The sequence below is a fragment of the Prenolepis imparis genome, unplaced genomic scaffold (assembly GCF_030444845.1).
Source record: "Prenolepis imparis isolate NDT839.2.m4 unplaced genomic scaffold, iyPreImpa1.0 SCAF_1, whole genome shotgun sequence".
NCBI lineage: Eukaryota > Metazoa > Arthropoda > Insecta > Hymenoptera > Formicidae > Prenolepis > Prenolepis imparis.
This window is the reverse complement of record NW_028141159.1, coordinates 8,597,136-8,610,515: the sequence shown is the minus strand read 5'-3', so window position 1 is coordinate 8,610,515 and position 13,380 is coordinate 8,597,136. Positions and strand designations below refer to the sequence as shown.

General features: G+C 36.5%; 1 protein-coding gene across 6 annotated transcripts in view; it reads left to right on the top strand.

Moving 5' to 3' along the window:
- The window catches only part of LOC145944593 (cytotoxic granule associated RNA binding protein TIA1), a 445,453-nt gene that overhangs the window by 269,361 nt on the left and 162,712 nt on the right, over positions 1–13,380 (top strand). Inside the window, exon 1 of one of the 6 annotated variants that reach the window (XM_083053067.1) lies at positions 619–1,955. The exons of the other annotated variants lie outside the window; for them this stretch is intronic. Coding sequence (XP_082909193.1) covers positions 1,802–1,955 — 154 coding nt within the window. The 5' untranslated portion in view covers positions 619–1,801. Of the gene's footprint in view, positions 1–618; positions 1,956–13,380 lie in introns of those variants that run through there. 6 annotated transcript variants of the gene reach the window in all.

The window sequence follows — 13,380 nt, the reverse complement described above, 5'->3', positions numbered from 1 at the left end:
ATATAAATAGAACTACATAATTATTATAAAATTATTATTTATTCAGCAAATGATCAAAATTAAAAATATGTAAAAATGCTTATTAAAATGCTTATAAAAATAAACGGATCAATTAAGGAAATCTAAAGTAATATTTTTTCATATTTCAAAAAATTTCAAATTTAAACCATTTTAGTAATTTTGTTTTATCAATATACCTATTAAAAGAAATCTGTCTGATTAATTTAAAAGAGGTAAACACTATTCATATGCGAGAGATAAAAAACTCGATAAATATTACTTAAAAAACAAATTGATCAAAAAATACATTTTAACGACCCGGAGATTAATCGACATTTAACCTATAACATGTTAAAAGCATACCATCCGCTATTACATAATTAAATGCAAAAGATATATCGTCAATAATTTGAAACGCATCATCGTAAAGTGCTGCATTGGCTCCCGCATCGAACAGTCCTTTCGGTGCGGCGACGAGCGAACGACTGCTGGCTCGCGTCTTAGCTCGTGCGATTCCGCAAACGCTCGGGAACGCCGGCGCCTCTGGGCGTCGCGACGGCGGGCGTCCAGGGCTGGCAGGCTGGCAGGCAAAGGCAGGCAGGCAGGCATCCCTTCGCGCTCTCCCCGCCAGACGAGTTCCGACTCTACGCTCGGCCGGACGTGACGTAACGCGCGCAGCGTGTTGAGAACGTAGAGAAACGACGTCGCCGTCGTTGCAGCCACCGATATCGCCGCCTCTCGATTACACTCGTGCACAGTCGACGTCATTTTAATAAACGGTGCGACAAATATTTATCCGTGTCCTACATACAAATTTTCGTTCGTCGGTGACTCGTTTAGTTCTCGCAGTTTCGGAGCACGCGTATTTGCCATCGCGACGCGCGCCGCTGCACTTCGCACGCACCGACGCCTCTGCACGCAGTAACCGCGTGTGCTAGCACGCTTCAACGCCTCTTCCGTGGTGAAACAGTAGTGCACAAACGACGTGAAGAAGAAGCAGGACGAAGAAACGACGCAAAAGAAAAAAAATCATTAGTGAGACGGAGGAGTGCGCAAATAATGAAGAGATAGGAAGATCGTCGAACTTGATTGAGAGTGATCCGTTTTGAAAACTGTGCGCGCTCCGATGTTGAAGAGGAGCATCGGGTTCGAGAAAGTAGTAAAATTTCTTGTAGTTTTTATAGATTTTGCGAACGCAGTCGTTTCGTAAACGTCTTACTGTTTATTTGCGATTCTATCGTCCGGAAGTCGAGTGAAAAAGTTGTGGACGAGATAGCGGCAAATGTTGACCGCTACGAAAATTCGAGATCAACGGGGTAATACGACAACGTGAAGTAATGACGCGGGAAAGAAGAATCGCGGCAATCTACGTGACGACGCGTGAAATGTAACATGCGATGAGCAACATTGTCTTTTATCGTGGACAAACGATTACGAACGTCTCGCAGTGCGAAATCGCAGTTATTAATAAATCGAGTAGTGCCGTAATTGTGGAACACTGACACGAGTGCTCTAAAATCATAATTGCAGTCGTTCCTTCGATCAATCGTTCGCTGCAATTTTACGGCACATTCATTTACGGTCCATTTCTACTCCGCGTGAATCGCACACGCCGCTGATTGTCTTCCCCTCAGTTATCCGAGAACCCGTTACAATTTATAAGATATTAATAGAGATCGACGATCGCGTAGTGTCATCGCCTTTAAAATTCGCCTACAAAAATTCCTTTCGGAGGATCACGTGCTTAAATCTGCGTCCTTCGCAACTTTCACCACGGCGAGACAAATTTTACGGCACAAAAATGCTGGCCATGTCGACCCTGATGATGCCAACAACAATGACCACTATGACAAATCCGGGGCCGATACCTGCTCACAGCGTGCCGCAAAAAATAGAACCACCTAAGTTGACAGCAGCTACTCTCACTCACACAGCGACGCCCGTTAACAAATCAGGTAACAGTTTAACGTAGAAATTTATGATTCTTCTGTATTGTTAGTCGAAAGCTGTTTTAACAATAAGATAAATACAGACGCATCTAAAAGCTGCATTCCAGCTGTCATATACTTTCTATTGATCAGTTTTCAAACATGCTGCTTGAATGGAGATTAACATTCCTAAGACTTTCTCTTACGAATTTCAATGCTTACAAAAATATTTTTATAATTACTACGATTGCTGATATTAAAAAAACAAAATATTTAAATTTAATACCATAAAATCATACATCCGCATTATGTAAAAAAAGTTTATCGTCTGTAATAAAATTTAACGATTATAAAAAGTGAGAAAAAGTAGAGGAAATTGCACGAAATGAATAAAATTCGATTTTTCTAATCATAAATCCTGTTATATAATCGTTGCAATAAACGTGCAATCGAAACGGTAATGATCAAAACATGTTTACCGAAAAACTATCAAGAAAGTATTATATATATAATGCATAATACGGTAATTTTTCATATTTAGGAAGTTTTTGTTGTAGTTGTATGATTGTGTGCAAATTTTACGCACAACACAAGTACAGCAAAAAAATATCCTTTGACGCAGATGGCTATGCATAATTTTATTTTATTTATCTCAACGTATTTTTTTCTCCACTACTGGATACAAATTTAACAACTCTTCGATACATAATTGCCATGACACACTTTTCCGCGAAACTACGATCATTTCGCGCTTCAATTTTGACGCTCATAAAAGAAGTGCTAACTTCTCTCGCGGTAGGGCAAGGGGTTGGAGGGTGGCTGGAGGAACAAGATCTCGAGCACGGTCGCCTGTCTCCCGCATTGAAATTCAAATGCGCGTTGCAATCTATCAGTTAACGATCCAAACTATTTTACAACAACTTCGTGATTGATTTCAGCATTTAAAGAAGTAAATTTCTCCTCGGCGCGCGCGCGCGCGCGTCTCCCCCGGTTAATTTGTCCTAGGGATAGCGAACGTTGCGACAACATCTGCCGGTAATAACCGCGTCACGAGCATTCAAGTCCCGCGATTATCCGCCGATTAAAAATGCATAATTGCTATTAAAACCAGGCGCGTCGAAATCCAGGGGAAAGCCTTGGCGCCGCTCCAGAGAGCCGTAAACGTTACTCAAATGACGCTCGAGCTCCAGAATTTTTCTCCACTCAAGTAAAAAACCCGTTGCCGAGGGGTCGACCACGCGAGCGGAAACGATCGGCCCCGATTTGCGCGCATCGGGATAACATCTTTCGCGTTCCTCTCGATCCTTCGACGCGGAAAGTCGCGATAATATATATCGACGCGGTAGCCGGCGGTACACGTTTCCGCACGCGGCTATGTTTGCATACGTGTACGTAATCCTAAGAACGCGAATACGTACAGCTGCCAATAGGGCAATCCCTAGCCGCGCACACTTAGCACGTACTAGCAGTAGTTACCGTTACATCACGAACGTACGTGTCGTGGAAGCGTAACAAGGACGCGAGTCCGCGCGGCGCACGCCGCATCAACCCTCGTATACTTCGCCCCGCGTATAGTATGCGTATAGCGTGAGCTAACGTCGGGACCAGGGGGAGGGTCGGACGCATTGAATTTATCGAAGACCAGCAGACATCACGACATTTCCCTCCCGTGCGACGAATGCGAATTTCGTTGCCCGTTCTCCCTAAGATCAATCGCGCTAATTGTCAGCGAACGAAACAACCGAAAGCGGATTCCAAGGATCCGTTTCTCGAATATACCTTCCTCTTCCTTTACCATTACCAATTTCTCCTTCATTGTCGTAGTTCCTTTATGAAATGCAAATTTCAATTGTACTTAGATGGTGACTTATAAATGGTGCGTTTCATACATGAATTGGGCTGCAAGGCCGTTCATTATTTACAGCCCGCAATAAACTTGCATTGAATATACCAAGGAGAATTGAACAGAAACAATTGAATAGCCTAATTTTCTAACTAAATCAGGGTCCATTTCGGACAAATAGCATTTTAGACCCATAACTTATTTTTACAGAAGGAAACAAAAAATGCTATTTTTATTCAAGCTCATTGTTGAAAAGGAAACCTTTTTTTGTTATGCAGACGAAGTTTAAAGTGCAATAAAAGTATATTTTCTATATAGAAGAGTAAGTCTCTTATAATGATTACAAGAGATGCAAATATATTGTAAATCTCTTGTAATCATTTCAATATATAATATTTCAGTGTTAATTAATTCAGTATCAAAATGACATATCACATAAAAATCGATAAAGCTACATCTTTTTAAATTATCTATATCATATGATATGTAATAATACCGTGTGTGAAATGATATCAGAATATATTATTCTAATATATGGCTTGCAAATGAAACTTTTGACATAATTTTAGAACGATTAATCTAGGCAATCTGAAAACTACGTTATAAATGATGGGTTTTGCGTCAGGTGGTACTACATTGTACCTCGGCATGCCGCGAGTCACATGGTGCAACGTAATGTTAATGGTCGACGTGTCAATGGTTTCTCATTGCAAACTCCTGTTGGCAAAGTAACTAGTGCTCTTTGATTATGTAAATGCAAATTACAGAATACATTTAACGATGTCTTCGTTTTTACCATAAATTTGATATAAATACGTCATTTAATAATTAAAAAAGAAACACGAAAACGTCTTGTTTTGCATGTATCATAATAGTATCATAATAGTATAAAAATATTTGAAGTATTACTAAAGAATATAATTACATCAATGTTCTATAATCTCTTTTAATACAAAATTTTACATTTATACTTCCGCATTTAAATAATATTATAATGATATAATATTATGATGATGTAATATTATATTATATATCTCTCTACTATATATTTATCGTATATAAATAATTATATATGTGATAATTATATACTCTATTACGTAGAAAAAATATATATTATAATAATGATCACACATACACGCACACACGCACACACACACACGTATATAAGATAACCGAAGAAATTGGCGAAAATATTGTTGTGAATAATATATCAATGTCGTTATTCGATATGCACGACAACGTCAGCTTCCCTTTTGCTCCGTATCGGAAGGCTTTTCTAGGACAATGATTTTTCTGAACCCTCTAGAAACTGGTGGATGCACACTTCCACATATAGATCCCTAACACCTAAAGGGTAAGTGCTCGTAAAGTTGTTTGTCTGCTCGATATACTGTAATAGCAAGGAGGCGGCCATTAGTACGTGAAATTCGTTTAAACGCAATTCGCGAACGACCTAGTCCATAAATTGAATTGCGCAAAGGTTCAGGTTTTCTTATCGTCGATTTGCATCGTAAAATATTATTTCAGAAAGAGATGATCATGTCACAAATGTTTGCGGAAAAATATTTTTGAAGTAACAAGAATCTGTGTTGTGAACTTTATAATACAGTATTTGTTACATTATCAGTTTATTTATATCCGCGCTTTTTTAATCAAATAAACACGCTATATAAAAATGATTGAAAGAAAATTAACAGTTATAATATCTAAAATTATTTTGTTTTTATTTAGCAAAAAGCAATCGAATCCTTTGTTTAAAAAATAATAAAGCTAGATTTCAAAACCTTGGCAAAATATATACATTAGCATATATCGACACACTTATTGAACTTCTAATATTCAAACTACTTCTATCATTTGAAAAATCTTTCTTCTGACTCAGTGTTAAGATTATCGGAGGTTCTGTTGGCGTTTTCAATTTGTTAATTGACTCGTGTAAATTGAATCATCACATATCTCGGTATCCTAAATTAATTTAGCGAGATTTAAGTACACGTAGCTAGATATTTCCGATGAACGTTCGAGAATATGTCGCTAGTACGCTTGGGTGCACGAATCGGGAAAGAAGTGTCAAAGAAATAGGCAACAAGAGGCGGAACAATTCTTCCAGATAAAACGGAAGTCGACGATGATTGTGCCGACGGCAAACGGGGCCGGCAACGAAAGCGCGGGCGATGGATGGCTTTAGCTTCGGTTTCCTGACGAGGTTACCGAAGTTTCGTTCGCAGATTCAATTTTAGTTGGCGCGCCAACCCGCGCCACCACCATCCGCGGCGCTCAATGCCACGTAGGTACCTTACAGGGGCGGTTACCAACCCTCCTTTCTATATTCACCCTCGTCCCTCTCTCTCTCTCTCTCTCTCTCTCTCTCTCTCTCTCTCTCTCTCCCTCTCTGCACCATCCACCCGCACGGCCTCTTGCCAACTACCCGCTACGGGGCCACTTTATTCGGCTGCGCTTAAGTTTCCGCGTTTTCCACGCCTGCCTTTGATTACGATCTTGTTTCAGTTTATTTTGATCTCGCATAGAGAATTCTTGACTCTAGGGATGATGGGCTCGTTGCGAGTAATATACATTACGACTGTGTCTATAAGAAGTATAATCTTTTATTAAATTTTTAATATTATAGATTAAATTATACACGCGGATAATTATATATTTCAACAAGAATAATCAGTTTTTTATTAGGCTAAATTTGGAAAAGTTAAGAAAATAGCTATTGCAAAGATTAGATTAATTTTTATAAGTTTTACTCTATATATGCCAGATTTCGCGATAGATTATCATGAATCATTATATTATACACGAAAATATTATTGTAATGTGAATGATAGAATTAAAGAAATATTAAATTAAATATTTATGTTAATCGATTATAAATTATATTAAAAAATTGAATTCTTCTCTTTGTCACAAGTATCACTAACTATAATTCCGAGTATTAAGTACTTTATGGTATTATTTTGAGTTGTTATCTATTGTCGACGTATAATTGACCACAAATGTATAAATGTTTCAATATAATGCAGTGTTGTTTGTAGTATTTAACTAGGGATTGAGAGCAGTAGATCAAAGCATATGTAAATTATTCAAAATATTCTTTTTCTTTGAGACCACTTTATTTTACCACCGAGGGGATTATGTATTTAAATAGTCGCAGAAATATTCCATAATACCGCTTGGACACGAACAATACGTTCCATTTTTAAATATCATATAACATACTACGCGCTTCATGTTATTATAAATTTCTTAAATCATTAATTTAATTGTTATCTGACACATCGTTGTCATCAATAGACTAATAAATCTAAAAAGTATTATTTGCGAGACATTTTACGCAGGAAAATCTATAAAAATTGATAATTAAAAAAAAATTCTTTTCTCTATACATGATACTTTTTACTTCAAAATAAATTTATATTTTTACGCGCGTATGCATTAATAATTAAAAAAATACTATTCTTATATATCAATAATCTAAATAACAACAAAATTAAAAAGCTTAAAAAGCTTACTGTACATTAGTTATAGAATGTATATCCATTATTATGTACATTGAAATTGATATGTCGACATCTTTAACTATATTAACATTTACATGCTACATGTAATAAATCAATTTATCGGACCACGCAAAGGCAGCGTATTATATATTCTTGTATACATTTTTGTATGGAAGGTTTTTTCATTGTTCGCATGTATGTTAGTCATTTCCCGAAATAAAAACCAAAGATATACTAGTTTGCACAGTAAACTTCTGACAATTTAATTTATTGTACAGTTTTATATTTTGCGAGTGTTGTTTTCATAACAAACATTTTAGGCAAATATTATCTCAGCTATACTGCGCTATTATCCTTTGTTACTATTGCGATATATTAGTTACATCTAATATAATTCAAGCTTAGTAGTTGCATTGATCATGGGGAAACCGACCTTGAACATTATCACGTTAAGATCTAAAAATATCACAGCCACATAGCTACAAACTATAGCCTCAGCTAAAGGATTGCCTCGATAATCTCGTAATTCAAGAAAAAATATTTTGTCCGGAACACTTCGAATCACAAGTAATACTTTCTTACATATTAGAACAATGCAAATCGAATGTACATTCATTACTAAATAAAAATGTTATTTTTGCATAAAATATATAGAATAAATCTCAAAATATTTATGGATTTGTATTGAACAAACTAATAGCATTTCCAAAAGTTATGTACATATAAAATAAATTAAATAGATTAAATTCATCTTATTAAATAAAGCGCGCTTCCATAATTTTAATATATAATCATTATCTTCTACTTTTTGTACTTTATGTGTATAAAATAATTTATTTTTAACAAAATATTAATAAAGTATGAAAACAATAACAATATATGAAATCTTGAGTTTGTTTCACTTGCGTTAAATCAATAACGAATTGCAGAAAATTCAAACAACGAAAACATTAGTGTAAGCGTAAGCTTTCTCTTGCCTACATCTCCGGCTTTCATTTACCAGCGGTATTATCCGCGTCGGTTCTTACAGTATAGTGAGAAGAGTCATAATAGAATATCTTTTCTATTATGAGTTCAGATGTTTATTAATAATCCTGGGGTGGTCTGTATTATTGTGCTCTATTTTGAAGTGAAATGAAGGCAGTAGTTGGCAACAATTGAGACGTAAAATTACAACGAAACATTATTAAAACAAAGCTGCAATAAAGCTATTCTTATTTACGAAATGTACAAACATCGAGATAAAATAAGAATAATTTTTTAGACGGAGGCTTATATCGATATTCTTTCACACATCCAACTTAAATTTGTCGCGAAATATTATTAATATATTTATATACAGTTTTTATACAAATAAGTTTTAATTTAGCAATAATTCAATTATTTACATTTAAAATTTCTCTTCTAAATCTCTTGAATTTAACAAACATTTTGTGCATATGCAATATGTAGATTTTATTTAATCTTTTAATACTTTACTTTTTAAAATTTAGGTCACGATATAGTAAATGTCGATGTATTTGTAATCAATTTGTAATAGTAGGATCTTTCTATTCAAATGGATGACTATTCTATTTGGCACTACTTTGAAATATCAGCTACTTTTGAAGCGCACATTGTCTTTTTGCGCGTACGTTAAGGAAAAACCGACCTCTTGAAGTATCCTTTCTCGAAAATACCAGAGTCATACTTCATTTTCTGCTGAGTTGGGCATAGAAATGGGTATTTTCCGATTCCAAACTCGACATGATAAATATGCAAATTGTGGTAACAGTTTGCTATAAACCTAGCATTGGATTTTGTAGCGATAACTCTCGTTTGAAACTTATCGCTAAATAGAATACGCGTTTTACATACCGTGTAAATTTATACGTATGGCGCGTGACACTTACAAATTGTAGAAGAAAATTTCTATTTCTTTGTAACATACGTTCCTTCATACCAAGTGTGACATACAAATGCAAGATCGATATACGTATACATATGTCGACACATGACATATGAGACGCGTTATACATATATAAATCACAAACTTATTTCTTCCTCGAGATTCATATTAATTATTTTTTTATAATTATTGAAAAACATAGTTAATATCTATCAGGCGATATCGTGGAAATCTGAACGATTTAAAGAGAAACCGAAAAACTTCCGTCTGAAAATAGAACGAGAGTGAGAGCCAGTCAACTAACGACATTTTCGTAGCCTCAAATGCGTCGCAAACGAATTGGAATCGCGTTGCAAAATTGATTATCAGTCCTTCTCCGTGGAGATGGCCGGGAGAGCATACCACGGGGTACTCACTTCGGGAATAACATTTGCCGAGCGGCGTAACGACTGATCCGTCTATTCCCAGTAGCAACGAAAACTCGTAAAACGGTACTTGGAAATTCGCTGCGCCAAGTTAAACTTGATGGAGACGAAGGGGTATGGCTGCTCGACTACTACTGCCCTATGCTGCCGCACTGCTCTACGCTCAGTCGTACGGATTCTAGTATGGTCGTGACCCAGAGGACCGAATAGCTGCTGGTCGTAGTCCTATGGGATGCGATGCGAAAAGTCGAGGCAGTACCTGTCGCGGCCAAACAAGTGATCCGCACGGGGAGGAGTGGGGAAAGGTACCGTGGGATGAAATGATATTGTTTTAGCCGGGAACGAGTCCGCTGTCGGTGCTTAGAACCCATTTTCCCGTAAAAACCCAACGCGGTAATATCAAGCGGACTCGTACACTACTCCCTTGCACCCTCAAATGGCGCGCTATATGTATAGAGAGGGAGATTCAGAGAACGAGGGCGAGAGAGGGTGAGAGAAAAAGAGGGAGGAGGAAAGATATTGTCGCGGATAAAGAGTTCGAAATATTCGACGATATCTTCGTATACGGTTCCCAAGGGAACGAGGGCGGCAATACTGGCGACGTTGGAATACATAGAAGAAGCATACCATCGCGGAAGTGGACCAAGTATGAATCGGAATCTTCGCCGAAATTCTCTCCTTTCTCTACCGTCCGTTACAACGAGTGAAGTCTCGTACTATACACGTGGAAAACCGCATGGGTTTGCGTGCAACTTGGCCGATTGCCTCGAATACCGGAGCAAAATCTGACCCCCTTTCTCACCGAGGGATAAATCTAAAATTTGGCATCAAGGAGACTTACCCGCAAAAGACGATTCCGGAGAAAAAAGGTACACAAAATTTGATCGACGCTAAATGTGCATTATATTGGATGGAAAATGATCACGCAAGTGATATTTATTTGCCATTGTTCGCGATTGCCGCCCTAAGTTTATTTGTATAACATTATACATATGTATTGCAATTCATGAAATCTTTTGCCTTTTCAAAGTGAATTTTTACTCAGTTATATAATATAATAATTATCTATATATGGATAGAAAATAAAGTTTTAGAAATTCTCATATTAATTAATAATTAACTATGGCAGATTCGGAATTAATTTTTTTCAATTTCAAAAATGGCTATTTTTGTTACTTTGATAATCCAACGTTTGAGAATTAAAATTCTGACTTATTCAATAACGATCGAATCGAATCGATAAATATAATATCCATAAAAATTTTACTGTGTTTAAAAACTGAGTGTACAATCTTCTCTCTTCTCTACTTTCAAAAAAAAATTCATTATATATTCTCTAGAATTATTGTGCATTTCTGAAACATTCTAAAGATTATTGTACATTTCTAAAACATTCTAAAGCCTTTGACACACAAACATTTATAAATTTTGGCAGAATTGCTTTAACGATATATTGTGCTCACTTTCGTTATTCGAAAGAAACATCTAATTGCGAATCATCCCGTTCTTCGTTTGATCTCTAGCCTTCCTATTAGCCAAGAAATACACTGTTCACGCCGGTATAACTATGCCAGTTATATCGGTTAAAAGATGTTATACAAGAGCTATGACTAGTTCTTTCTTATGTTTCTCTCCTTTAATAGTGGATGCTTCACTGATCAGCAAGCGTCAAACTGGTATAGCATCTACGATATGTCGGTACTTGGCTAGGTAGCTAGCTGACTGGTTGACTGGTTAACTGGCGCGGCGCTGGTTGGCTGGGTGACTAGAGCATTCCCTCGTACACCTACCTACCCTATAAAGCAGCAGCTATAAGCCGGATGCGGAAGTCGTGTTCGCCGACCGGGTCGGGCTCTCGCGCCTCGAGATGCACGACCTACCGTAAATCGTTTGGTTCGACGTGCCATCGAATCGACTGCCCGAGTGACCAAGTGATGTACTGTAATAATAACGCCAGGATGCTTTGATTTATAAAGCAAACACATTAAACTAGCATATAATCCTTCTAATTTTTTTTAATCTTGCAAAATTATTATCTCGAAATAAAATTCGCATTTCGCAAAATATAAAGCAAAATACATTATTGACAATATTATTTCAAACACACTATATAATATGTATAAAATGATATAAATCGTAAATGCAAATATATAAGAAGATTTAGAAATCTCTAAATCGCATAAAAAGCAGCATTGCAAATATCTTTATATCTACACGAGAAATATATTTACATTCTGCATCGTTTAGAGTATTTAAAAATTGATAATGATCTACATGAGTTATGTTTTAATTGACGTTAATTGTTAATATTATTATTGATAGGTATTTTATCAATATTCAAAATTTAATTTACGTCGAAAGCATCGTTAAATACATCTGAATTATTTTGTCATAAAAAACAAGTGGCAGTAAGTCAATATTAATTCCATTAATTTAACTTGAATGTTATCGAACTGTTTCCTCTACTGATCGCATTTTATATTTTGAAATCTATTTAATATTTTTATTCATTCTAGAGAAAAATATTCTAAGAATAATATAATTATACAAAAGAATAATAATTTAACAAATGTGTGTATGTAATTTAAATTATGATTTCCGATTTAACAAAAACTTTGATTACACACAAGATGCTCTGTACTGATCCTATCCACTGTGGCTGCGAGCAACCGAGAAATATCACAAGCGCGAAATTATCTGCAGCGTAAAATTTGCTTTAATCGGAAGGTCGCGTGTCGCTCAAGGGTTGTTTGAAAGGGCGAGCATGGATAACGTACCTCTTCAAAGCTCGTTGTCCCCGCGCTAAAACGCGCCATCATTAGGCACGTTCACGTGCCGATATTTGAAAATTCATTATTATCGGACGCCTCGCATCCCTCATTGGAGCTATTTCACAGAGAGATTTCAGAGATATTTCGCCTTTGTCGTAATTGCCTCGGTGCGAAATCGGTTTAAAGAGACATGCAGTTCTTTTTGTTTGCGCAAATATTAAATATAAAAGCGATAAAAATAAGCGATTTTCACTTTAATCACTTAATAAATATCTTAAATATGTATTATAAAACTTGAAACTTGTATACTTTTTTCGCTTATTATATATTTTATTTTGTAACGCGGTCTCTCTCCATCTCATTCCCTAAATATAAAGCAATATAAACTCGGTAAAAGCATCGTGACACGCAATATTGAGGGTCTATGTACACTCTATAACCGGCACGTAATTTATTTCACTCAACTCGAATGACGTTTCAATTCTTTTTTACGCTCGCTGCGAAACTGAAACCACCGGGTGTCTGTAGAATCCTTTCAACACACGCGGTACACAACATTATTTATGCGGAATATAACATAGTTTGCGCACATTACAGGAGACTAGCAGAAGTGCGCATTATACAATATATCTATTCATGCGGTGCGGGTATATTGTCACCACTTTCGTATGCCTGTCTCGTTTATAAATGAAGAACGAAGAACCTGCGTGTACGACGGCGCCTTCTTTATGCATGTTGTAAAAACTTGTCAGATAACGAATACAACGTGGACGCTTACTGCGAGCGACGGATATTGCATTCGCTGTAGTAACAGCCAAAGTGGTTGTTCGCATTAAGTGCGTTTTACGCTCGTAGATTTAAGAGAGCGGGTCGCGGGTAGGCTGATCAATATGCTAATATTTTGATGCCTCCACTCCGCTCGACGAATTGAATTACGTTCTACGGACGAGGATAAAGAATACGACCAAGTATAACAGCAGGAAGAAAGAGCACGAAATGAGGAGGCGATGTGAAACGAA